General features: G+C 40.3%; 1 protein-coding gene across 9 annotated transcripts in view; it reads right to left on the bottom strand.

Moving 5' to 3' along the window:
• PRKG1 (protein kinase cGMP-dependent 1) overlaps positions 1 to 26,026 on the bottom strand; it is a gene marked incomplete at its 3' end in the record, with an annotated part of 657,581 nt that overhangs the window by 13,968 nt on the left and 617,587 nt on the right. For all 9 annotated transcript variants that reach the window (XM_081912963.1, XM_081912964.1, XM_081912961.1 and 6 more), the window contains 5 exons: positions 22,625 to 22,721; positions 5,441 to 5,580; positions 4,160 to 4,249; positions 1,617 to 1,758; positions 9 to 172 (listed from right to left, as the gene is read on the bottom strand). In XM_081912963.1, coding sequence (XP_081769089.1) covers positions 9 to 172; positions 1,617 to 1,758; positions 4,160 to 4,249; positions 5,441 to 5,580; positions 22,625 to 22,721 — 633 coding nt within the window. The remainder of the gene's footprint in view (positions 1 to 8; positions 173 to 1,616; positions 1,759 to 4,159; positions 4,250 to 5,440; positions 5,581 to 22,624; positions 22,722 to 26,026) is intronic.

Below are 26,026 nucleotides of genomic sequence, written 5' to 3'. Positions count from 1 at the left end.
GCCCATACCTGCCAGTCAAGAGTTCATACATTAAGATTCCCAGTGACCAGTAGTCTGCTGAAATGTCGTGACCTTTGTTCAGGATGATCTCTGGGGCTACATATTCTGGAGTTCCACAAAAAGTCCATGTTTTCTTTCCAAATCCTATTTTTTTTGCAAAGCCAAAATCAACCTGTGAAAGAAAGTTCACACACCCATCAAGAAAGAAAAAAATAAAGAGCAATTATGCAGACACAAAGGCTTGAGGAGATGCTCATGCTTTGCTTAGAATAAACCAGTTCAGAAAGAAATCTTTCATGGGAATATACTCAGAGTGAGAATGTTGATTGCCATATAGGGCTGTCACAGAAAGCAGAAGTACAGGAAGCTATGTAGGAACATCTTTCAGACTTAAGATTTGTACAAAAACAAAATAAAAGAGTTCATAACACTTGTTTAAGACTTCAAGTTTTACAGATGGTCAATAATTTGATCTGTCCATCCGTCAGCCATCATAACTGGCTATTTTATGTAGGAGCTAACCATATGCAGGCAACTCCCGTTTTGCTCGCATTCAAAAAGTGTGCAACCATGCACGCATGGGGCCTTTCCGAATCAGGAAGAGGGTGGGGTGGGGGCGAGCTTATGCACACTCCACCAACACACGCAATGACCCAAAACGTAACCCCCCACGCAAAGCAGGGGTTGCCTGTAAATAAATAACGTAGAGCAGTGTTAAAAAGGTTCAGCTGTCCCTAGTTTCAAAATGATTCTATTGGGGTTAAGTTACAAGAGAGTAGATTTTGTCTCAACATTAAAATAAGCTTCTTAATGGCACTAATGGCCTAGATGGGTAGTGAGTTCTCTCTCACTGGAGGTCTTCAAGCAGAGGCTGAGCAACCATCTGTTAGGAACGCTTTAGTTCTGGATTTCTTGCATCAAGCAGGGGTTGGATTAGATGGGCAATGAGCCCCCTCCTCCAGCTCTGTGATGCTGTGTGGTTTGTACTTGAACACTTGATGGTTTATAGCATAAAAGGAAAGGCACCCCCATCAGCCTTAACGATTGTCCCATCTGCAGCCATGATGATCTCTTTCAAGAACAGCATGTAATAAGTCAGGCATGTCTGAGGCCTAATTATTTTTTTATCGATAATAGTGTAGCACAGCACACAAAAACTAGGGGATTGAAATAACGGACTATTCGCAGAAATAACAAAGGTATGGTTTGAAAAAGAGCAGTTATAGATTCAGTGTTTCTTTGGATGAAATGTTGGGGAAGATGTCAAGCTCTTTATCTAGTAGTGGAATCATGTGGTAACAACAATCAATTTCCAAGCATAATGCCACAAAGGCTATTTAAAACCAACTGTGAACTTCAACTTCTGCTCGTCTAAGATTCGGAAACAGTGAGATTAATTTGTTTTCATTAGTCCTTTTTACAAACTGATTTGTCCTGGCAGTACAGAGCTGAGTACTGCTGTTCAGCCAGAAGGACTATTTTATGGCTGTTATAAACCCATTGGAGAAGGCATTTTATTATAATGGCGAAGGAGACAGACCCTTAACTACAATGCAGTGAGCATCTCAATGTAATATTTTATTGCTATTTGGAAGAAAAACATCATGAGTACTCACCAGTTTGGCATAACCTCGGTGATCTAAAATGAGGTTTTCTGGCTTGAGGTCCCTATAAATGATTCCTTTGGAATGCAGATAGGCAAAAGCTTCTACCACACATGCAGTATAAAATCTGGTTGTAGAATCTTCAAATGAACCTCTGCAACCAGGGATACGGGGTGTGGGAAGTGAGAGGAGAAAGACTGAGAGATCAACAGTGCTTTACATTTATGCTGCACATGAACCTATTTGTATTTAAAACGTTTCATATACATTGTTTCTGTAACAAACACATCTGTGGGATTTTTTTAATCTCCATGTTGCAGATAATGAAATACAGTAGCAACTTACCTTAAGGCCACTTGCCAGCATCAGCCCCTTCAGGAGGAAGGGCAGGATATAAATTGACATCATCTCATGACAAATGTTAAAAATGAACTTAGGGCGCCCTGGTTCATAGCTCAATGTCTTAGCTATTACACAACACCAGCTCCAGTGTACGAATAAGCAGAGAGGCAAAACAAACCATTTTAAGGACTCTCTCCTCTGATATAAACTTAAACCAGTCAACTTAGCTCATCTGATGCCCAGTGCTTTATCCCCCTACCATCTGACATACAGTGAGACAGGGCTCTCCTAGTGCTACTGATATAGAAGTGTGCAGCAGGTGCTGGAGGGTTTGGATGTGAAAAGGAACAAAGAGGCATCCCTTTCCTTCTATACCTGCTAGTTGAGCAGGTAATGGGTACTGGGGCCTCTTGTGGATTTTGAGGATGAATCTGACCCTGTTAATGGTCCTCGTTATGACACAGTGGATGCTGCAGTATAATCTGACTAGTAATTGGGTTCAGAATAAGCCTAGATATCTCCCAGTTTTGTTTGGATGGAGGAGGGGGAAATTGCTGAGCCTGGTTGCTGAGCTTGGTTACAAGTCATACTAGAGAAGGCTTCACCAATCGCTAATCTCTCACAAACCACCCTAAACACTCATAAGCCACTTTGTCCATTTTCCTTAGAAACCTAAATCCTAGGTGACAAATACCCCCACCCCTTACCCTGTAGGGAAGGATCAAAATAGCAGGAACTGGCCAGTTAGAACCACAGAGCATGTCTGATCTGGGATGCAAAGAACCTAGAAGCTCCATCGTTATGAAGGTAGGCATCAGATTAATTTTGGTCTGCACTATAAGAAAGGTTTGCTTTTGCATGGCTGAAAAGTACTTTGGGGGACATTGGGGGACATACAGGGTTTTAAGTGTGGAGTAATTGCTTTGATCTCCACTGGCAGCAGTAAACCTTACAAACCAAGAAAGCATTGTTCAACCATTTTTAGCATGTAATGCATATAAAAACAACCTAAAGGACTTGTGGTGTCAGGAAAGCATATTTCATATATTTAATGACTTGACTGCAGCAGCCCCACTGGCTGCCAGAAAAACACTACTGTGAAACAGCTGTAAGGTTATCATGGAATCATATTTCTTTGCTTGTTTGCTTAGTTGTTGAAGGCTTATGATTTTTTAAAAGCCACAAATATCTTCCTCACATGCTGCACTAAAAATAAAAATAAAAGTATTCCAGTGGGAACAAAGAAAGGTATCAATACCACAATATTCTCACGAGCATACCGCAAGGTCGAAAATAATTGGTATATATTACAGTCAGCTGTCAAACATTGTATTTCAGGAACTGGAAATATTAGATCTTAAATTCTTTAATAATACTCCAAACTGTTTATTAGCAAGCTGTTTGCAGTATGCCCCCCACCCCCCGTTAATAGAAAAAAAGTCTGCAGGTACAAACTTGTTTTCAACAACTATTCTACTCTTACATTCCCCACAAATACTTTACAGAGAGCACTTTAAACCCTGGGCTGAAGCTTAGAAAGTGTTTCAAAAATCCAATCATTTACGAGCCATTTAAATATTGTACCAAGCATTTCCTCCCCAATATAAATTCAGCTTCTACCTTGAATTTCAATGTAAGCTGAGTTTCAATCATAGGTTAACATTTCTATTTCTGCCTTATAACTGGTCAGGAAATTACCTTTAAATCTACTGAAACCTTTTCTATTTCCAGAGGTGAATGCTGTTTTGATGCCATAATGTTTCAGTTACTAAGTAATATTAATGGATGGCCTGAGGAAAAGCAAAAGATAAACCCTTTTCAAAGCTAGATGGCAGTATATGCCATGACTAGCAGAGAAAAAGAATTACAAGCATTTCAAAGGGGTTTTTTTAAAATAAGTAAATAAACAAACCCCAGCACCTTGCAATTTGAATGTGTTTGTGTTTGTGTATGTGGTTTTTTGGGTTTTTTTTACTAAAGGCTAGGAATTTACTACTGAAATTTTTTTGAAGGAGAGAAAAGTAAAGTAATTTTTGATAAATAATTATTATACCCTTCTTCCCTTTGTTGTGCTATTATGTTAATGAAGCTGGTTACTAACTTTCTCCCTATTATCAGTAGTTTTTTCTCACTAATTCTTAATTCAGAGTGACCATTCAGTATGCTGGAAGAATTTCATTTCCTATCCAAAGGAATGATGCAGTTTCCCTTACCTGTCCCTGAGAATTGTCCAAAGCTCTCCACCTAAACAAGCTTCCATCAACATATATAAATATTTGCTGTCCTTGAACGTCCTGTATAGCCTATTCGAGAGGGAGAAGAAAACTGTAATTTTATGTTGTGAACTGCCCTGAGATCTACAGGTACGGGGGGCGGGCGGTGTTAAGCAAATTTAATTAATAATACTAATACTAGGATTTGAACATTTTAATCAATATAATCTATGTATTATTATTATAATCTAGGGGGCAGGAAGGAAGTACTGATCTCCAGAGAGTTTAGGGATGATATTTTTGATACTTTGAAACTATAATGCTATGCCCATTTGCTTGGATGTGACTCATTGAACTCAGTGGGCCTCGCTTCTAAGTCAACATGCATATGATTGCACTTAGTCAATAGATGCATCCAGCAACATTGTATAGGGCAGCCTATACAGGCAGAGAGCCACCTGGCTGCAGAAGTTAACATTCCAACTCATTGAAAGTGATGTGGACAGCAATGGGGCTTAAAGCTTAGCATTCTTGTCGTCGTCCCCCCCCCATCTTATGTTGAGTCCGCTTGGAAGAAAAATGCCTTGTATCTTTACTAATAAAATGCATATATATATTTTCCTGTATTTTGATCTGTTATTTTGGAAGTTTTATATTGCGCTAGGTTTTACCTTCAAATACAGACTACACTGCAACTCTCACATAAATCGTACATAAAGAGAGAATAAAAGATAATTCACACAATATGCACACATGCACAAGCACAGCTTGCTCCACCCCTTCCTCCCTCTCTTGCTAAGGTTGTCAAAACTGCCAGCGAAGAAGGGATGGAGGGAGTGTTCCCGTCCCCTGTTTGAATGTTCTCCCATGCTTTTGAAGTTTCCTTGAAAGGGTTTGAGATTGGATTATCAAGGTATTGGTATAAATCAAAGCTGTGCGTCACAACTCCTGCATTGCATTTGATGCCTCAGGCCGTTTGAATGTCAGCTGTAATGTTTAGAACACATAAGGAATAATCTATGTTTAATCAAACACTGCAAGTGGGGTTGAAAAGCACCTTCCATCTGCACACATAGGAACACACCCTTATGGTAGGTCAGAGCCTTCAAGCTCAGTATCGCCAACACTGCCTGGCATCAGCTCTGCAGGATTTCAGACAGGTCTCTCTAAGCCCTACTTGGAGACAGTGTGGTGGGGCCTTCTGCATGCAAAACAAATGCTCTAACGCTGAGATACAACCTTCAACCAGTAAGGATTTATCAAGGGAAACCATAATAGTACCTCACAATAAAATCTGAGTGAGCCCCTTGCATGATCTGCTTCTCTGAGCGGATGTGCTCCTGCTGTCTTGTGTCCACTATGTGGCGTTTCTTTAGTATCTTCATTGCAAACGTTTTTGATTCATCGCTTTTCAACTGGACCTTAAGGGGGGGGGGGGAGAAAATGGCAGATTGGAATCAGGGCACATAATGACTTCTCAAGTAGCTAAAATGCTGAACTTTGAACTACAAGTGAAGATAAAAGTTAATACCGTTGATATATTTTAATATCTGGACCCTATAAAGTACAAACACAAAATAGGTGGCCACATATTTATACACACACACACAAGAATAGTTGGTCTCAAACTGTTGGAAGGACTTGCAAACTTCCCTTTCCAGCATGCTCACCAACTGCATCCTGTCTCCTCGCATCATGTATTCTTCAGTTACAGAGCCTTTTGCAATGAACCACATGCTAGCATTGATTTCAATTCAGAAATTTATCAGTTCCAACAAAACAGATGAGCTTCTCTGATATATGTGCACTTCAAACTGATATTAAAAACATGTTTACCAAACAAAAAACAAACCCTATAATCCCTATTATCCACACCAGCTGCAGTTCTCATGTCATCTTCAAGGTCATCACAGTAATCAGATCAAGAGGCTACCAGAGGATGGGCTCCTGTGGATTTTCTGTGCAGGAATGGCTGCAGCTGGCTGACCAGCCAAAGTGGGCTAGACACACTTCAAGCAACTGAGGTCACCCAGTCCACAGCTGGGCCTAGAAATACCTCCAAGTGTAACCCCTTCTAGAGTATGTCATCTGCCTGATACCTGGAGCTGAGAACCACAAACCCACACCTGTATCTTGTCAGGATCCAGTTTATTAGCCCTTATCCTGCTCACTTGATTCAGATGGCTAGAAGTAGATACTGATGGCACCACACTCTGAATCCCCTGATTACCACTCCCACTGGCTTGAGGTATTCCACAGCTTAATTGCCGTTGAGCAGAGCAAAAGTCACCCAATCCCACCTTCCGGAAGTAACCCTGCAGTTAGGAATAGAGCCACCATATCACCATGCCTCCACCCTGCAGAGCCCATCTAGTAACATACATTGGTCAATTGAACTGAACACTACCGAGAGATCTGGGAGAATCAACAGTCACACTCTCCTTGTCTATCTCCAAAAGAACGCCTAAAGCTGTCTAGCCATCTCTCTCTTGATCACCTTGCCCAGGTCACAAATGGTCAGGCCCACTAATAATATGATTACCAGAGTGCATACAAACACAACTTTAAACAGGCCCCAATTACTACATTTCCCCCTCCATTGGGGCAAAACCACATTTGCAATCCATTAAACAGACATACTTTGGAGAAATTTGCTTATTCAGTTCTCTAACATTTGCTTTCTCACATACTTCTGGTGGCTGTCCCCTTTTAAAAAACAAACAAAAAACACACACCCCAAAAACACCATTACTCATTTTAGATGTTTGTTCATCATGTTAGTTTTTTAAGAAGAAGAAGAAGAATGAAAAAGTTGAAAATTGCCCCATGGATTAAGTGGGCAATGGTGGCAATGAAAGGTAGATTTGTGATGAGGCAGTTACCATCCAATCACCTTTCTGTACAACCTCTTTCTACTAACTGGAGGAACACATTTTCTTAAAATTAATCCTGGAAAGGAAACTGTTCACCTGAACACAATTCAGTGCATACACTTCCAGAGCAACTTCACTGCTCAAGTAATATCCATTTGCATGCAACTCCAGACCAAAAGCTGATTTGTTTAACAACCCTGTGCTCTGGGATGACTTGATATCACCAGTCTGCAGTCGATGAGGAAAACTCTCTTTCATTTTCAATTTCTTTACAGTCACCAAAAGAGAGACAATTTGATCGCTTAAAAAGGCTTTATGCCTGGATTCTTCTTTTGAATTCAATTGACATTTTCTTCAATAGGAGCAAACTTGAGCAATTCAGCAGTTTGGTTTTAAGAGCTAGGATGAGATACATGTGGAAATGGCTCACATGTATGGTTGGTTGGTGTGTGTGTGTGAGAGAGAGGGGGGGAGGGGGGCTTTATTCTACAATAGACTAATTAAGGCCACCAGAAGTATCCTACAACTAATGGCTTCACAGCTAAACTAAAAATCCTAAAAAGAAAAGAAAAATGGCAGGTCATCTATAATTCAGGTGTAATAGAATCATAGAGTTGGAAGAGACCACAAGGGCCATCGAGTCCAACCCCCTGCCAAGCAGGAAACACCATCAGAGCACTCCTGACATATGGTTGTCAAGCCTCTGCTTAAAAACCTCCAAAGAAGGAGACTCCACCACACTCCTTGGCAGCAAATTCCACTGTTGAACAGCTCTTACTGTCAGGAAGTTCTTCCTAATGTTTAGGTGGAATCTTCTTTCTTGTAGTTTGGAACCATTGCTCCGTGTCTGCTTCTCTGGAGCAGCAGAAAACAACCTTTCTCCCTCCTCTATGTGACATCGTTTCCAGGCCTTTGACCATTTTGGTTGCCCTCCTCTGGACACATTCCAGTTTGTCAGTGTCCTTCTTGAACTGTGGTGCCCAGAACTGGACACAGTACTCCAGGTGAGGTCTGACCAGAGCAGAATACAGTGGCACTATTACTTCCCTTGATCTAGATGCTATACTCCAATTGATGCAGCCCAGAATTGCATTGGCTTTTTTAGCTGCCGCGTCACACTGTTGGCTCATGTCAAGTTTGTGGTCAACCAAGACTCCTAGATCCTTTTCACATGTACTGCTCTCAAGCCAGGTGTCACCCATCTTGTATTTGTGCCTCTCATTTTTTTTGCCCAAGTGCAATACTTTACATTTCTCCCTGTTAAAATTCATCTTGTTTGTTTTGGCCCAGTTCTCTAATCTGTCAAGGTCGTTTTGAAGTGTGATCCTGTCCTCTGGGGTGTTAGCCACCCCTCCCAGTTTGGTGTCATCTTCAAATTTGATCAAGATGCCCTTGAGTCCATCATCCAAGTCGTTGATAAAGATGTTGAATAAGACCGGGCCCAAGACAGAACCCTGTGGCACCCCACTAGTCACTCTTCTCCAGGATGAAGAGGAACCATTGATGAGCACATTAACTCATATGTCTATTAAATTAATAGACATATCACTCTTCTCCAGGATGAAGAGGAACCATTGATGAGCACATTAACTCATATGTCTATTAAATTAATAGACATTGTCTATTAATAATGTCTATTAAATTAATAGACATTAACTTTTAAGAAGTTTCCAATTTATTTCAATGGGAGAGTTAAACCAAAGTGTTTTTAAAAGGCTTCTAAGTGAACCTCTTTTTAACATTTGAAAAGCACATAAGCTAGGAATGAAATACCTGTGGGGTTCCTGGGGCCTTCCTCAACATTAAAACGAGTTGGACAGCTCATGCAGAGAGCTATATGTACTATGGAGCTGCTGGATTGAGGTGGTAGTTTCAGAAGTTGTCTTGGGACAGAAAAAGTTTGTATGAATTGAATGTAATGAAGATGCTTACGAACCAATCCCATTGTTCTTAAAAAGTTCCATCTGTGTTTGTCCTATGGCATGAGAAGGCTTAATATCACAGCTGAACATTCAACAGCAGTTCAGAGCTGGCAGAGTGAGGGATAGCAGAATTAGGACACATTCCTAGACAGCGCTCTTCCATGCCCTCCTTTCTGCTTGAGGAAAGAGGCTACTGGGTCATTCCCCAATTGACTTGATTCTTCACCATAATACAGCTGGCAAATTATTGCTCTGAAAACCATTCAGACAACTACAAAAATTCATTATAATCCAGAGTAAACGAAGTACAGATGGACTGTGAGGGATGCTTATATGGGGTACCAAAATACACACAGCCTGATAAAAACAAACACAATTCAAATTAGGTGGGTGATGCTTATTTTTTTTTAAAAAAATATATGTTTTTATAGGGTTTGTCAGTGATTTTCTGTTTATGTATTGGTTGGTTGTCGCAGAACTATTCAGCTATAAAAATAAATGACAAAAGAAAACAAATCCTATTTGTAATGCCTGCATTACTAGCCTGGATGGCGTACTTGCTTTTGTTTGAAATTATTCATGTTGGCAGCTGTTTTCTTTTTATTGAATGCATAATTTTGAGAGGAGCCTGGGCAATTTGGCAATGCTAAATGGATTGTGCAGTAAATACAGTACTAATTTTTAAAGCTTTGTAGACATAACACACAAAATAGAGGATAAATGCAAAACTTCCAACAGTGGGAAGTTGAAGGAAAACATTTTCCTTCCAGCTGACCAACAAAACTACACATTATTACATCAATTGCAGTCATAAATGTAAGCACTGCATGAATGAGTGTAACCTTGTGAAAAGCAGAACGGTTCTTCCTTGCAATAGGGTAGTTATGTCATCCTAGGAGTATTGGTAGAGCACAGTAAGCTGCCTTATATTGAATAAGACCTCTGGACCATCTAGCTCCGTATTGTCTAGACTAGAGTCTCTAGACTTACTGGCAGTGGCTCTCTAGTGTATCAGGCAGGGGACAATCCCATCCCTGTCTGCAGATGCTGGGGATTTAACCTCTGCATGCAAACATTTGCTCTGCAACTGAACTATGACCCTTATCCCATGCTTAGTTCCATGATGGATTGAAACTGATAGCCAAAAATGGAAAAGCTCAAACACCAGAAATGAAATAATACTGAAACTCCAAAGCCATGATCCATCCTAATGTTTGTGCAACAGCCAAGGGTGTGCACACATAGCCTGGTCAGTGAAAGAAGCTTGGATCCCACTGTTTGACAGGAAAGAGAAGCTGGGGCAGAGCTGCATCCAGTGCTCTGTTCTTCCAGATTTCCAGGGATTCCAGCTCTTTGTTTACTGGCCTCTGTATGTAGCATCTTGGTTGCTAGACTGGAGTGGGGAATTCTGTATTCAGCATTCATTTACACACGAGTCTCCTCTAGGAACCTGACTTCTAGCTGGATCCAGATTGAAGAATTTCAGAATTTCAGAAAAATATATTGCCTCTTATTCCATAGGGTCCATTTTCCTTTTACAAAAGGCGACAACACAGTTGCTCCGACAGTCGTGGTAATAGTTTAAGCACACCAGGCTTTTGAAACAAGAAAGAAATGAACCCCGTTCAACTGGCTTTTCTGAAACAAAGCAGTTTTTTTCTTCAAACAGGCAGGAACCTTTGCAGAAAGTGGATTCCTGGCAAGCAATGTGCAGAAAATCTAAGTAATCTGAAGGAGTGCTATCTATCTTAAGTTTCCTGATATCATTAGAATTCATCAATCTTAAATAAACTGTGTCATACATAAGTAAAGAACTTCTGTCGCTTTTTCTAGGGGCAAAGAGTAAAAGTGATTGATGTCTCCGACAAACATCCACACGCTGTCTGTGTCTAGGGTCATTATAGGTGGAACTTCTTGTGTAGACTCAATAAAGCAATGATTTTATGAACATTTTGTCTGCAGGGGGGGAAATGGAAAGCTCACAAGCAAAGGTTTTTTCCCCTTCAAATATACATTTAAAAACTCTTAAATTCTTCATTGTAACATTCCAAATTCTGTGATAGTGGGCCCAAATCCTGCAGCTGGATAATCTTTTAAGGCTTTACAGAATGTGCTTATTTTGCAGTTTATTTCGAATTGGCCTCAATTCGTGCCTTTGTGTATCTTTCTATTTGCATATTCTGCACCCTGTTTAGGAGACATTTTACAGTTTCTGCTAAATATCTTTTTGTTTGGACATAAGGTCTATTTCTGCAGGGCATTAACTGAATAACAAAATCTTTATGGATTCTCGTAAATGAATGCTCTCTCATGCATAATGAAACACTAAAAGTAACCTTGGTGCTTGAATCCCACACTGATATTTTCAGCATAACTGTACATGAGGCACACAAATAGAACTGAGGGTCTCTGTCTCTCTTGGAGGGAGGGGGAAATGGTCTGCAGACTAATGACATGAGCAAAACGAATCCTTGGTTAAAAATAAATTAGCCAGCACAAGCTGAAACATGAGAAAAGCTGTGTCCTTTTTATTTTCTGAAATGCCTTGCTTCATCAAACACCATCATGCCTAAAATGCTGCATGGATAATTAACTAAACCACAGAACCTTATTTAGCCAATGCATGTGGTCAGTACAGTGTATTCCTGCTCAGGTTGCTATGTTCATGGTGACAAGATCAGCTGAATTTTGTGTGTTATGGCATCTCCGCAAAAGTTATGTGGATTGTCTCATTGCCCATTTTTTTGACCCTGCTGGCCATGCAAGCTGGCCAGGGAAAACAAAAACAGCCAACCACATTTTAGGGGACATTGTAACTGGTCCTGATACATATAGAGAGCAGGCCAATGAAGATGTAACATTGGTTCCCTGCTAATTACAGTGAAAAAATGGGAGCCAGCTTCATGAACGTGCACTTCCTCCTTGTAGCCCAGGGATGGGGAACCCATCCTTTTCAAAGTATTTGAACTGCTTAACTATGTAGTGAAAGACTGCCCTGGAGAGCAAAGACGCTGCAGCATCTCCAGATGTTGTGAACTACAGCTCCCATTATTCCTGACTGATGGCTCTGCTTGCTAGGGCTGATCTGATGGAGCTTGAGTTCAACAGCATCCTGAGTGCCATGGGTTATGCATTCCTGCTACAGGTTTTTTCCTTCCTGGAGCAAACTCCTTCACTACAAGTTACAGTTAAGCAGTTCAGTGCTTCTGAAGTCCTGGTCTCCCAAGATAGGCAGATACCAACAAAAGAAACATTATGGGGGCGTAGGATCTGACGGAATGTTGATGCTCTTAACCTCCCACATTAGGCTTAGCCTATATGAATACAAACCTGTGTGAATAAAATCAGGCTCAAGTAATCCTCATTCCAAGGAAACCAAACTCAAGGTACGGCTGGACCTCTGAAACTACTCACGTATCCATGATTGGGATGTGCAGAACAACATGCATTCTTAACACCCTGTACGTGCTGCTTGCTGCAAATACAAAGTGCAAGAAAGATGTTGATCAGCCTCCAGACTGATTTACACCCATTTTTAGGAAACTGGATTGAAGCTAATTTTGAATATTTCGTCTTTATGTATATGGGAAAGATTTGGCCTGCCTAACCTTACAAACTTCAATTCTAAGAGGTTATATAAATTTCTGGCCCATCTCCATGACAACAGGAAATTAGCTCTTCTCTCCCCCAAATATCTTAAATAATTTAAATAATTGGACATCTTTGTCCATTTTCTTTTTTTTTTCTTCAGATGCTCAGCTGACCTACTAATCAACTTTGTTGCCAGACAAAGTGAAAGAGGTCACCATGCTTTGAGCACCTCTATTTTTTCTCTGTCTCACAAGTTATGCATCTTATAGATTCAGAAACCACTGTTTAAAATAGATTTGACAAGCTTAACTGTGGTTTGGAAGGAAGGAGCATGGGGGAGTGAATTGTCTGGGAGTGCAGAGCAGGAGGGAATCACATTGTAGACAGGAAACCTAAGGCATTAGGGAGGCTGCATCCCTTCGCGTTCTAGGAAGAAAAACATGGCAAAGGAAAGACCAGCTTAGCCCTATCCTTTGGCCAGAGAAGGAGAAGTTGCAGAGGATTTGCTTCTCCCCTCCTTCCCTACCAGAAAGAACACTGGGACTGCAGAGTAAGAGGGAAAACCTGTCCTGGTTCTGTCATTGCCCAGGGAACTAAAAGCTACTGGATTTAAGGCATATGCATGAGCCGGAGTGTCTGTGTTTGTACTACTGCAACCGTGGGAAAATTTTGACTGAAAGGAGGGCTATAGATTTTAAAAATAAATAAATAATAGTGTTGTACAACAATGACTAAACAGACTAGTGAATATCCTTGGGGGGGGAGGGGGGAATCATGATTAAAACTATCTGTGTGTTTTTCTGTTGAAGTTAACAGTCTCACTTCTGGGAGATTCAGGTTTCATTTGGAGAACTGGTTTCAGTTTAACCTCTCTGCCATGGGTAATTTTGATCCTCTTTTTTGTTGTCATGGAGAATATGTGCTGGAGCATAATGGAGGCAGGTTATAGCCTTGCTAAGTCCTAGATATAGCCTTGGACATGGACTCAGGTCTCTTAAGAATACTGTAACTGCGTAAGTATATAGCTCCTAAGTTGTGCAACTCCCCACAGAGGTTCATCTGGCAACTTCAGCCAGATGAACCTCTGGCTTCCAGCAAATGCTGAGGACATGCCTCTTTACCCTGGCTTTTGACATTTGAGATGCATATTTTTAAGATCAACCTTATTTCCATGACTGGAAGTTGTTCTGCAACTGTTTTAAATATTGTGTTCTAATGTTGTAATCTGCCCTGGGACCTTAGGGTGAATGGCAGAAATAACAACAACAACAATATACCCTACCCCCATGAGGTAAAGATATACTATGCTATTTGTTTTAAACCCTCTGCATCTAACCCACTTGTCAACTTACAGAGTGGAAGTGTAGATTGGGATCAAGACATGCACAGAAGCAATTGCATGAGCACGTACTCAGCTGAGGAAAATCTCAAACCACATGTATTCAACCAATATTTCCACATTAAAAATCCTGCGTATGACGGGGCTCTATGAATTATATGAAAAATCCAACAACTATGATACAGACCAGTCAGGCCTATTCCATGCAGACATCACATCATGTTCTAAAACTGATTCAGGAATAGATGAAGTACTGCCAATTTGTAAAGTCTGCCCTTTCATATCTGATCACTCTTCCACATGAACAATGCTCAGTTCTTAAAGTTCCCATAAGTACAGTACATATTCACTGAGATATCTTAGAAACAAGGAGTAAGTTTTTTTAAAAAACAACAACATTAAATTAAACAACATCCCACCATAATTCACTTCAGAATACAATAACACACAACTATACAATCTATACATCATCAATCATTACTGTTATCTATTACTAATCTACAGAACAGAAAGAAAAAAGAAAAGAAAGAGAATTAAGAGAAAATAAAGTTGACTTCCGATTACACCGATTGTACTATCACTTAATTTGATTGTTTTACACACAACATTATGGTATTATTTTGTTTTCCTAATTCTTATCCAAAGTATTTATCACATTCGTCTTACAATGAATAACTTGGAGCTTTAGACTTGTAGTCAGGCTCTAATTTTATTTTTCAACTAATTTTGTACCTGATTAAATTTGCTGAACACTGCACATAAGATCACTTGGGTCAGGAGGTGCTAAAATTAGGCAGAATATTCTCCCACGCTGTTCCTGAAGTTCCCATTTCATTTTCTTGACATGTGTATGGTTCACTCAGCTTCATATAAAATGTTTCCTTGTAGCAGTTGGTCCTAGGTTGCTACACTAATTGCATACAAGGTTTGACATTTTTCTTGTATCATTTCAAACAATGATAGATATATTTTGATCTTTTTCTTTTTTATATCAACTGTTAAATAAATGTTCATTTTGCTGGAGAGTTAACAAATGACGGAAGCAAAGTAACAAACAAAACCACCCCGTTGAAAAGCTTCATGGTGTTTTACAGGTTTTGGAGTAAGGAATTCCTGAGCACACTTGTGAATAATTAAGAGTTGCATGTCTTGCCTTATTTTCTCTGCTTCAAATACTTGCTTGGGTTTGCTCTTTAAACTCTATTGTATAACTGAATCTCATCCATTGATTAAGTTAGTAAAAAGCTTAAAAAGATAAATGAAGGCCACAATCCAATGAAGGTTACACAATTTAAGTTTGAAATTGTCTCAAGGGGAGAATTAATGGGACTGAAAAGTGCTTAACTTATTCCAAAATGTAGCCCAAATAAATAAATAAATAAATAAATAAATAAATAAGCAAGCAAGCAAGCAAGCAAGCAAGCAGACCAGGAAGCACAAAACACTGTAATTATCTTAGAGAGGGAAGAAAGGGACATATCAAAGCAAAGGATACTCTGAATGCTCACAATCTTTTAGAATTCTGCTATTCATTTCATCAATGTAACCTTTGAATATTGATTAGATGAAGAAATTGCAATCAGCTAATTCACAATTATTTGTCTCCACAGGATGTAAGTTAATGATCTAGGCCCTCTGGTGTATGAACTTACATTGTTTCATGAGCTTATGCTCCATAGTATGGTTACATGCATTTCTTTTTTTTGAATGTCTCTATTCACTCTGAGAACATTTAGAGTGGTCAAGAGTGATTACTGCTCTGCAGAATGGCACAGTTTTTATAGGACACAGCATCCTAACCAATGTAAACCACCTGCCCTGGTATGTGCTGTGTTGGGAGAGTTAAGTGGGCCCCCACTTCTTCAAACCCTCCTTTAAATTAATGGATCCACAAAGTGTATGTGTACTTCTGACAGGCCACGTGTAGAGGTCTTCATTTGTAAAGATAAAAGTGATGCCTAGGCACCACTTGAGAAGTATTAATTCATTGGAGGATAGGCACAAGAGCATACTTTCCTTCAGTCCTTCAGTCGTGAGTCCAACCAACTCTCTGCAAATGCATTTATGGGAACAGGGAAAGAAGCATTCTCAAGGATGGATAGCGGCTAACAGATTGAGGTTGAATCCTGACAGGACAGAAGTACTGTTTGGGGGTCAGGGGGTGGGCAGGTGTGGGGGACTCCCTGGCCCTGAATGGGATAACTGCTCGCAGACTGTCTCGCCAGAGTCCCGCTTGGACTACTGCAATGAGCTCTACGTGGGGCTACTTTTGAAGGTGACTCAGAAACTTCAATTAATCCAGAATGTGGCAGCTAGACTGGTGACTGGGAGTGGCCGCCAGGACCATATAACACTGGTCCTGAGAGACCTGCATTGGCTCCCAGTACGTTTCCAAGCACAATTCAAAGTGTTGGTGCTGACCTTTAAAGCCTCAGTCCTGTATACCTGAAGGAGCGCCTCCATCCCCATCGTTCAGCCGGACGCTGAGGTCCAGCGCCAAGGGCCTTCTGGCGGTTCTCTCACTGCGAGAAGCAAAGTTACAGGGAACCAGGCAGAGGGCCTTCTTGGTAGTGGTGCCTGCCCTGTGGAACGCCCTCCCATCGGATGTTAAGGAAACAAGCAACTATCCTACTTTTAAAAGACATCTGAAGGCAGCAGCACTGTTTAGGGAAGTTTTTAATGTTTATTGCTGTATTGTGTTTTTAATATTCAATTGGGAGCCGCCCAGAGTGGCTGGGGAAACCCAGCCAGATGGGCGGGGTATAAATAATATTTTTATAATATAAGGATATCTCATTGGAGCATGGGATAAACCTGCACCATAAAACGGAAAAAGCAAGACTGCCTCTATCCATTCTAGACAGTCCTGTCCTGTGACTCATTTCTTGGCCATACTGGTGTGACAAAAAGATGGAATCCAGGAACTGAATCTCTCTCTCACACACATTTTTACCTATAGGTGTTGTTGTTACAATGGGTGATAAGAAGTATTATATATTGCAAGGCCTTCTTGAGTGGGTAGTGCAGTCCACAGAGACAAGCAGTTAGAAAAAAGCTCCTCTATCATAATTTTGTGCATGTATATGTGTGGAGAAGGGGGTGGGGAAGAAATATTATTTGAACTTGAAGCACCAGTGACATTGTAAAAAAGAAACTCCGCTGATTTTAAGGGAAAGGAGAAGGTGGTTTTCAAAAGCATGTAAAGCAACCACTATGAGTTGTGACTGAAAAGCCATAGGAAGTCAGTGCACATTCTTGGCACTATTTTGGGCACACACAAAATAAGCTGATGGATAAAGTATATCTTAATAAGCACATGCTAATTTACACAAGGCATATGAGTAGATATTTTAAAGCAGGCATAGGCAAACTCAGCCCTCCAGATGTTTTGGGACTACAACTCACATCATCCCTACCTAACAGGACCAGTGGTCAGGGATGATGGGAGTTGTAGACCCAAAACATCTGGTGGGCTGAGTTTGCCTATTCCTGTTTTAAAGCATAGGAAGAAATGATATACTGAAGTGGAATCTTGGGCTTTGTACCAATGTACTGACAAGATCTGTACACAGCAAGTCAATAACAGAACCTCTCTGATAGCAATATGTTATGCTTAAATGATAGGTATTGCAGCAGACAGCCACTATATAATGGACCCACAAGAACAGTGGTAAACGGAAAGCATTTCCAAATCAATAGTTCTGACTGACAGGGCTTGGGGAACAGACTATAATTTCTGCCAAAGTGTCCAAAAGCTTCAGATATGTTTTGTATTCACTGATGATTCTTTTTTGTCTTTCTATAAATATTCTCAACTTTAAAAGTGTTCCCCGCCATATACTCAAACAATTTTATCCCACCTTTCCACAATTATACACCCAAGTTTTGCGAACAATACAAAATAACAATTACAACATAATAAAAGTTTAAAAAATAAAACTATAAAAACATATAACGCAAGCCACTAAAAAGCAGTAGTCAACTTCAGTAATAAGGTTCTTTTGTTTAGCTTCAAGAGTCCATGAGGATGATGGTGATCTTAATAGTACATCAATGCATGGGGGAGCAGTATATGCACTCCCTTTTTTTCTGGATATACACTCTAGGACAGGCATGGCCAGACTTGGCCCTCCAGATGTTTTGGGACTACAATTCCCACCATCCCTGACCACTGGTCCTGTTAGCTAGGGATGATGCGAGCTGTAGTCCCAAAACATCTGGAGGGCCATGTTTGCCCATGCCTGCTCTAGGATCACCATTATCTCATTGGGACATGGGATAAACCTGCATTGTATTGTTGTTAGCAGCCTTGGATGCTTAATCGTGGAAATGCAGGATAACAACAACAAATAATAATAATAATTAGTTCTTGGTCAGGTCCCCATTGGAAGGCAGAGAGATCATACTGTCTTGCTTTCAACACCCTACATTCATTATCAATAGGAGATCGAGCCCCCTGCACCCAACTCAAAAACTTGGATTATACATTGAAATAAGCCTAGATCCAGCTGCTGGGAGGATTCTTTTCCAGGAGCAACAACAAAATAACTTTCCCACAGCTTTCAAAACTTTGGCACATGTCAGTGAACCTCATGCATCAAGAGCAAATGACAATTAGCATCAACTTGATCCTTTGGATAATATTTTATATTAGGCTCTCATGACTGCTACTTCCCTGCTACCATCAAAATCTCCCTCCAAGTGTGTGCTCATATGGAAGGATCTTGGCAGTGTGATGCCTCAATGGAAACCCACTGCTAGTGTGTCTTTCATGTAGTTTAACTAAAGGCTTATGCCAGACACAGTTAGTGAAATGTGGGTTTCAATATTTACTCATGCAAGGCAAGTTGACAATGCTTTTAGAGAATAAAGTAATACATAATTGCATCTAATTTTTATTTACATTTTTTCCCTGGTTTTTACAAGGACAAAAAGAGGTGGAAAACCTGAATGATAAGGCCCATCAGGCCTGACCAGCACCCTTTAGGAATTAAGTGTGTAGTTTAGAATACGCCCTAAAGTTCTCTGGAGAAGACAGGATTCACTGTGGGTAGGGAGTTTGGAAGCCACTATGCAGAAAATATTAAGTTGCATTCATAATTGTTGATAGCTAACAGGCCCCGTTGGGACTAAAACCAGGTATTCTTGGTTTCCTATTTTTGGCTACTCCATGTAATGAGCCAACATGGCTGAAGCTGAGAGAATCTTCTTAGGCGGTGAACTGTTGGACTTCCCATGCTCTGATTTGCTCCCCATTGGTTCTTCCAAGACAGGACAAAGTATAAAATCTTCCTATCTGGACTCTGACGTGTTCTTCAGCTTTGCCTCCTGGATTTGGCCCTCATCCTTGACTCAACTCTTAGTTCCCAGCACCTGGCTTTCCTCTGACAGCAGCTGACAACTGTCTTCAATGTATAAGCAGGGTCTTATCCAGTTAGATTTGTTCATTTCCTGTCTTTCATTGAAGTAGTTCCTGCTAAAGGGTAGATTTTAGTTTTTTGCATTACAGCCTATGTACTTTACAGAAGAGATGTTCCGTATGGCACAATGTATGAGGTCTTAGAGTCAGGCATAAAAAAAGTCAGCGTGTGGAAACATCCTCCCAGAGGGAAGGTAATGTGTAGCTCATCTCTTAGTCAAAAGACAAGAATGACTTTGTTTATTTCTGTGGCGCTATAGCTGTTAAAACAGGATGTCTGGCTATCTTATATTGCTTCCTTTTATTTCATCTTAGGCAGAAACATGAGCTGGACATTTCTTGGAATAGCCTCTACTTACTTGGCAGACTCAGTGGAGATTTATGATGGTGGCTGTTAGGAGGTCACTAAGTCTGATAAATGTGTAGATCAGGCATAGGCAAACTCGGCCCTCCAGATGTTTTGAGACTACAATTTTCCCATTATCCCTGTCCACTGGTCCTGTTAGCTAGGGATGATGGGAGTTGTAGTCCTGAAACATCTGGAGGGCCAAGTTTGCCTATGCCTGGTGTAGATTGTGGGCGTCTTAAACTGTTATTTTTATGCACAACCTTTATTTATTTATTTATTTATTTATTTATTTACAAAAACAGACTAAGGGGGCAAAAGGCGTAGGTTATTTTCTATGGTTCTTTGATAGGAATGAATACTGAGGGGCCAGAGTTACAAACCCTGCAGTCCTTTGTATGATTACTTAACCCATATTTCAAAAACCTGATTTCTAAAGGCAACGTTACCAAGGCTATTCTGTTTGAATTATCAGTATTAATACCGGCATTTATTTATTTATTTATATTCCACTGGATGCCAAAATAGGCTTCTAAGCACTTTGCAAATTTCATTATGTTCTTAGAGGATGTGTGGAGATAGATTTTTAATTACTCTCACTAAAAACCCAACTCTGTAAGCCGTTTATACTGTTTGCTTGAAAATAGAACAAATCTCTTCCTGTTTCTTTCTGCAAGATCCTTATGGACACCACCAGCCATTTGAGGTGAAGAACAGGACTAAAATAGTACCTACTGAGAGATAGGGTAATATGAGACTAAGGCCAGATTTCTTAAAACAAAAAACCACCCAGGGAACTCCATGAATTCCATGAATACAAGTCTTCTGGAAATGTCTATTAACTCATAAAGACAACCAAATTATATAGGAGGGACCCCATTACTGCATAAGATAGCTCACACTTTTCACTGCATTAAGTTTTATGATGTGGCTTACTATGATGTGGCCTTTTATGCTGAGGAAAACTCCAAATTTCCTAAATGTCATTCCAATCTTCCTTGAATTGACAATTATTTAAATGTCTGTCTCGTTTAATGGACATGTACCTGCATCTAAATTGGTCCAGGGAACACATTCTTAAAACAACTGGCACTCACAAAGGTATCTGGAGCACTATCCATGTACTTATAACAAGCCACATCTGAACATTAAACTGTAGGCCAGTGCATTCTTGACAGCCCACTAGCCAGTACTAGCTCTGAATCACAGACATTCCGGTTTTCAGTCTTACCACTGATTACATGATAGCAAAGTTACACCTTGGTGATGGAAGAATTCCCACCACAAAAGTCAAGTTAGTGCTATAAACAGCATTTAAGCAATGTGTTGCTGTTTTTTACTTAATTTTTTTCCAGAGAAATAAAAAATACAGCTCTAAGAACATAAGAAGAGCCAAGCTGATCAGGTAAGTGGCCCACCTTGACCAGCATCCTGTTTGCATACTGACCAACCAGATGTGCATGACATTCTACACCTGTCACTGCACAGTAACTTGGTGCTTGGCAGGGAATGGAGAAGAAATTGGTTTGGTCCACTTTTCACAGTGGTCTAACCCATTCCAAAGTTCTTGAACTTGCTTGATATGAAGTCTTTTAGCTTAGCGTTTTCTTTTCACATGCCTGTAGTTAGGTTGGCTGAGATTATTCTTAGTCAAGGTAGATGAACCGGGCATGCCCAATTAAATGCCAGACATCCCTCCCAAATGGCAGGCCCCCAATGCCATATCACAATCTCACCTGGAACCCCCGTCTGTTTCAATATGCATTGTATGAGCTGTTGTTCAAGGAACTGTGGCACCATCATATGCATATTTACTTGGAAGTAACTCCCACTCTGTGAGGCTTACTTCTTCCCTGGTAAGTGCATTTAGTATTGCATCCTTAGCTGCAAAATTCTTTGGCTCATAGCAATCGCCTGCTTAAACTTTAAATACAAATAATTATGGGTGTACTGTGTGTACATCTCTGGATTGTGCTCACAAACTGCAAGTCAATCCAAATAAAAGGTTGTTAATGGCATGACTGCTTGCTTGCCTTGCTTTTATGGAAGGGATATCCCTTTATTTTTGGAAAGGCAGCAGAAAACCTGTTTACTGCACTGTACATAACTTAAAGGAGTTCCTAAGAGTCTGACAGGTGTCACGTATCAGGGAGTCCTCCTTGTTGCTATAAATCTGTTACTCACAAATGAGTCACCCAACTAATAATATATTCTCTTCTTATACATTTGATGCATACACATGTATAGAAAAAAAAATACATATTGATCACCAGTATCTTCATTTTATATATATTTAAAGGTCAATATAATTCTATCAATATTATTTACTTATTTATGTAATATATATCTCATGCCTTCAACATAAACCTTTGTGTAATATATATATCACATGCCTCCAGCATAAATTCCCACGGGACCTAACCATACAAAGCCATATAAAACAGAATGCAAACAGAATATATAAAATTAAAGCAACAACAACAGCACATTAAAATTGCTATTTTGGTTATTGCATAATTCTATTACAAGTTGGAAAATGGTTGTTTTTTTTCTTAATTGCAAATACCTAGAGCAGAGCAAACATAATAGCAATGAGGAAATGATAAATATTGCATTATTTCTGAAACTGTACCACAGCCCACGTGAGTCCTTATTTCAATATATTGGCTGGAAAATTCCCCTGTTCCCCCAGCTGTCACATTATTTAAATACAAGGTACCCTGGAGAATGAAAAACCCAGACTTACAAAGGCAGTGACAGGAGTTTATTCAGATTTATTTTTTTCCTCACTACTGCAAAGTTTATCACTGCTTTGTAGTGACTGACAGCTTTACACCCTTATCTTCACCAATATTTCTCTTCATTGGGTACCGAACAAGGAAAAGATAAGTATCCTTCCCAATCCCCTCTCCCCCCCCCCCACAAGCAAACCCACAAAGCAGAGTTAACATGTTAAAAAGAGAACTGTTACCTACCAGCTCAACTCTTCCAAAACCTCCAACTCCAAGTGTGTCAATGATGTTGAAGTCAGATAGTTTCAGGTTGGCAAAGAAGGCAGCTTCGGCTTCATATCTGGATTTTTTAATGCGAAAAAATGGAAATTTCTTAGAAGTGCAAACATGAGTGCTACATAACTCTGTTCCTGGATGACATGCGCGCTGAACGGAGTTTACAAGCTTAATTTCCATCTTGTCTCTCAAAGTTTCTTTGTTTTCTCGCCCATTGTCTTATTGGTCCACGTTCAAAACCTGTTTGCATTTCCGCCCCCAAAATAAACCAGAGGTGCCAACAGAATGTCTGTGTAATGCAAATGCTTTGCGCTATAATTCAATTCCAGTTATCAACTGAAGGCTACATCTTGACAGTTTCTATTAATCTTCTCGTGAAGGTGGGAGGGGTGGGGTTTTTTTTTGGAGGATTTTTAATTTTTTTTGCTTTTCAATATTTCTGGAAGATAAAGTCTTTCATATGAGTTTCTCTTGTCCGCAAGCTGGCAGTTTCTATAAATGTTTATTGAAAGTGGCAAGATCATTAAGGTCCCCGGAGAGAAACCACAGCCAGGTTTTATGAAATCAGATCCAATAAGCTGAGGAACTGGCGTGTGGATGTCTGAAATGAATTATTTCAGACACCCATTAACATTTCTAAAAGAACATTTCCCCTCCTCCTGCGTTTAGAAACTCAGCCTACAAATTCAAAAGCTTTGTGGTTCCCAGATCCAGGAGTTGTCTCTCGAGTCTGTGTACAGAGACGCTTGTAATAAGTGTGCACAGTACGAGCTATGTAAGCCATGTGAAACTGACACATGTGCGCATGCCAAAACTAAGCCTCCCAAGGGTATACCCATGCAGATGCATCTCCCAAAATAGCTTCTTCTTGGGGATTGCAGTATTTTTAGAAAGGCTAAGAGGGCAAATGGGAGAACAGGTTCCACTCACTTACTGAAGTTTCATCTGGGAAGTACTTGGGTGCCAGAAAAAGAAAAGACCTCATGCATGTGCTGCCACCTTTGTTCTTCAGAAACTGTATATGGTTCTAACATTTACCATGTACAGAACAGATGGTTTCTCAAGCATTCCAAAACAGACTATGTGTAAGGTCACATGGGCTAACTAAGTAAAAATTAGAGGGTACTTATTTAGCCGTGCCCTTTTAGCTCATTTATTCCAGCTGGATGTAGGTATCTTTCTGAAACACACTCAAAAGCGCTGCTTCTTTTTTTAAGTATACTCCTTTAGGTTTCAAAAACAGGTGACCATGTATTATGGGGGTGAACACAGTTCAGGAGAAACTCTTGGGCATTTAAAACTAGTTACACCTTGGTCAGTGTGTTTAATTTACTAGCATGCCTAATAAAAATGTGAATGTTTGGTGTTAATGGCATTTTTTATTAATTACACATGTTTATTTTCTGCTGGTTGTCACATGACCAAAAATAACCGCATTTGACTGCTAACATGACCAGCAACATTATATATATATATATATATATATATATATATATATATATATATATATATATATATATATATATATGCAGGTTTTGGTGTCCTCGGGTGTCTTCCCGTGTAAAAGTTGGGGTGTCTAGGCGACGTTTCGACGAGGTCTCACTCGTCATCTTCAGGCTGGTGCTTTCGGCTTCTTGTTACTGGAACAGAGCAGGATCTCAGTGTTTGAGTTCCTATAAATACTGTTGAGGGGGTGTGGTGTATAGCCTCCAATGTTCTGGGCAGAGAGGAAGTTCCCAGGCTAGTGTGCCTTTTCTTCTTTTGTTCCTTAATTACTTGAGGGATATCTTGAGTAATTAAGGAACAAAAGAAGAAAAGGCACACTAGCCTGGGAACTTCCTCTCTGCCCAGAACATTGGAGGCTATACACCACACCCCCTCAACAGTATTTATAGGAACTCAAACACTGAGATCCTGCTCTGTTCCAGTAACAAGAAGCCGAAAGCACCAGCCTGAAGATGACGAGTGAGACCTCGTCGAAACGTCGCCTAGACACCCCAACTTTTACACGGGAAGACACCCGAGGACACCAAAACCTGCATTCCTGTACCCGTGAAAATCTACGAAAGCAAATATATATATATATATATATGTTAAATGCATGTGCAAAGCAACCCTAAGACATTATGCTTGACTAAGGTTTCAACATTTTATTCACATTGCTAGACTAAAAAAAGAATGTAATTCTGATAGACCTTCATGAATATTATTTTTCTCCCAGTTTACTATATGTATATAGCAATGATTCTGTCATACCTGTAACTGTTTAGAATCTAATCCATGTGTTTGGACAGGATTGTGTAAACAAAAATGTTTTAAGCAGGTGCAAACAAGAGTTCAGCAAAGGCACCTGCCTGATGTCAATAGGCAGGAAGTTCCAAAGTGTAGCTGCCACACAATGTACAAATTTCTTACAAGCACAGATATTATTTGACATTTGTAAGCAAGCAGTGCTGGTTCCACAGACTGAAACAAGTTAACCAGTGCAGATCTTTGAGCAGAGGTGTCACATGCTGACAGCAACTGCAGTTTCCAGGTAAAGTGTAAGGGAACCCCCACATATAGTGCAGTGGTACCTCGGGTTAAGTACTTAATTTGTTCCGGAGGTCTATTCTTAACCTGAAACTGATCTTAACCTGAAGCACCACTTTAGCTAATGGGGCCTCCAGCTGCCGCTGCGCCGCTGGAGCACAATTTCTGTTCTCATCCTGAAGCAAAGTTCTTAACCCGAGGTACTATTTCTGAGTTAGCGGAGTCTGTAACCTGAAGTGTATGTAACCCGAGGTACCACTGTACATTGCTTAGGCTCTCCTTTAGTTAAAGAACTTTGTTTGGGTGGGTGGCTGAGGTATTGCCAGCTGTCTTCTTTGCCCCTTGATCCACTGGTCCATTCACAAAACATGGGTTAGCTTTAAGGTAGAGAGTGTTCCCACTCTCTCTACAGCTGTTATTTTCCTTGTGTCCACTACTCAGTGGGTCCAGACATAAAGGTGACAAGCAGCTGCAGCAAAAGTCACCAACATCCCTCTCTCTCTGGGCATGCCATGTGGCAGTTCATGCTCTTCATCCTTTTTCCTGCTGCTACCTGATGGACCCAGAGGGAGAAGGCTCTGGTTCTTGTGGTAGTCCCTGTTGCTGCTGCCCTCCCTTAGCTGATAATCTTATGAGCACTGAGGAGCATACACACAGTGATAAAGAAAATTCAGACACAATGTTGGGAACTCCAATCAGGGCTCCAGTCAGCTGTTGCTGTCTGGGACTTGGGCCATGGCAGCTTCCCAACTATGTTGTCCCCTAATGGCCGTAGGTGGGGAGGGGGATGCTAGAAGTCAGAGGCGCAAAAAAAGATTACAAAAAGCAAAAGTAAAT

The sequence above is a fragment of the Podarcis melisellensis genome (assembly GCF_964234715.1).
Source record: "Podarcis melisellensis genome assembly, chromosome: 5".
Taxonomy (NCBI): Eukaryota; Metazoa; Chordata; class Lepidosauria; order Squamata; family Lacertidae; genus Podarcis; species Podarcis melisellensis.
Note: the sequence above shows the minus strand (reverse complement) of the source record. Positions and strands in the feature narration are given on the sequence as shown.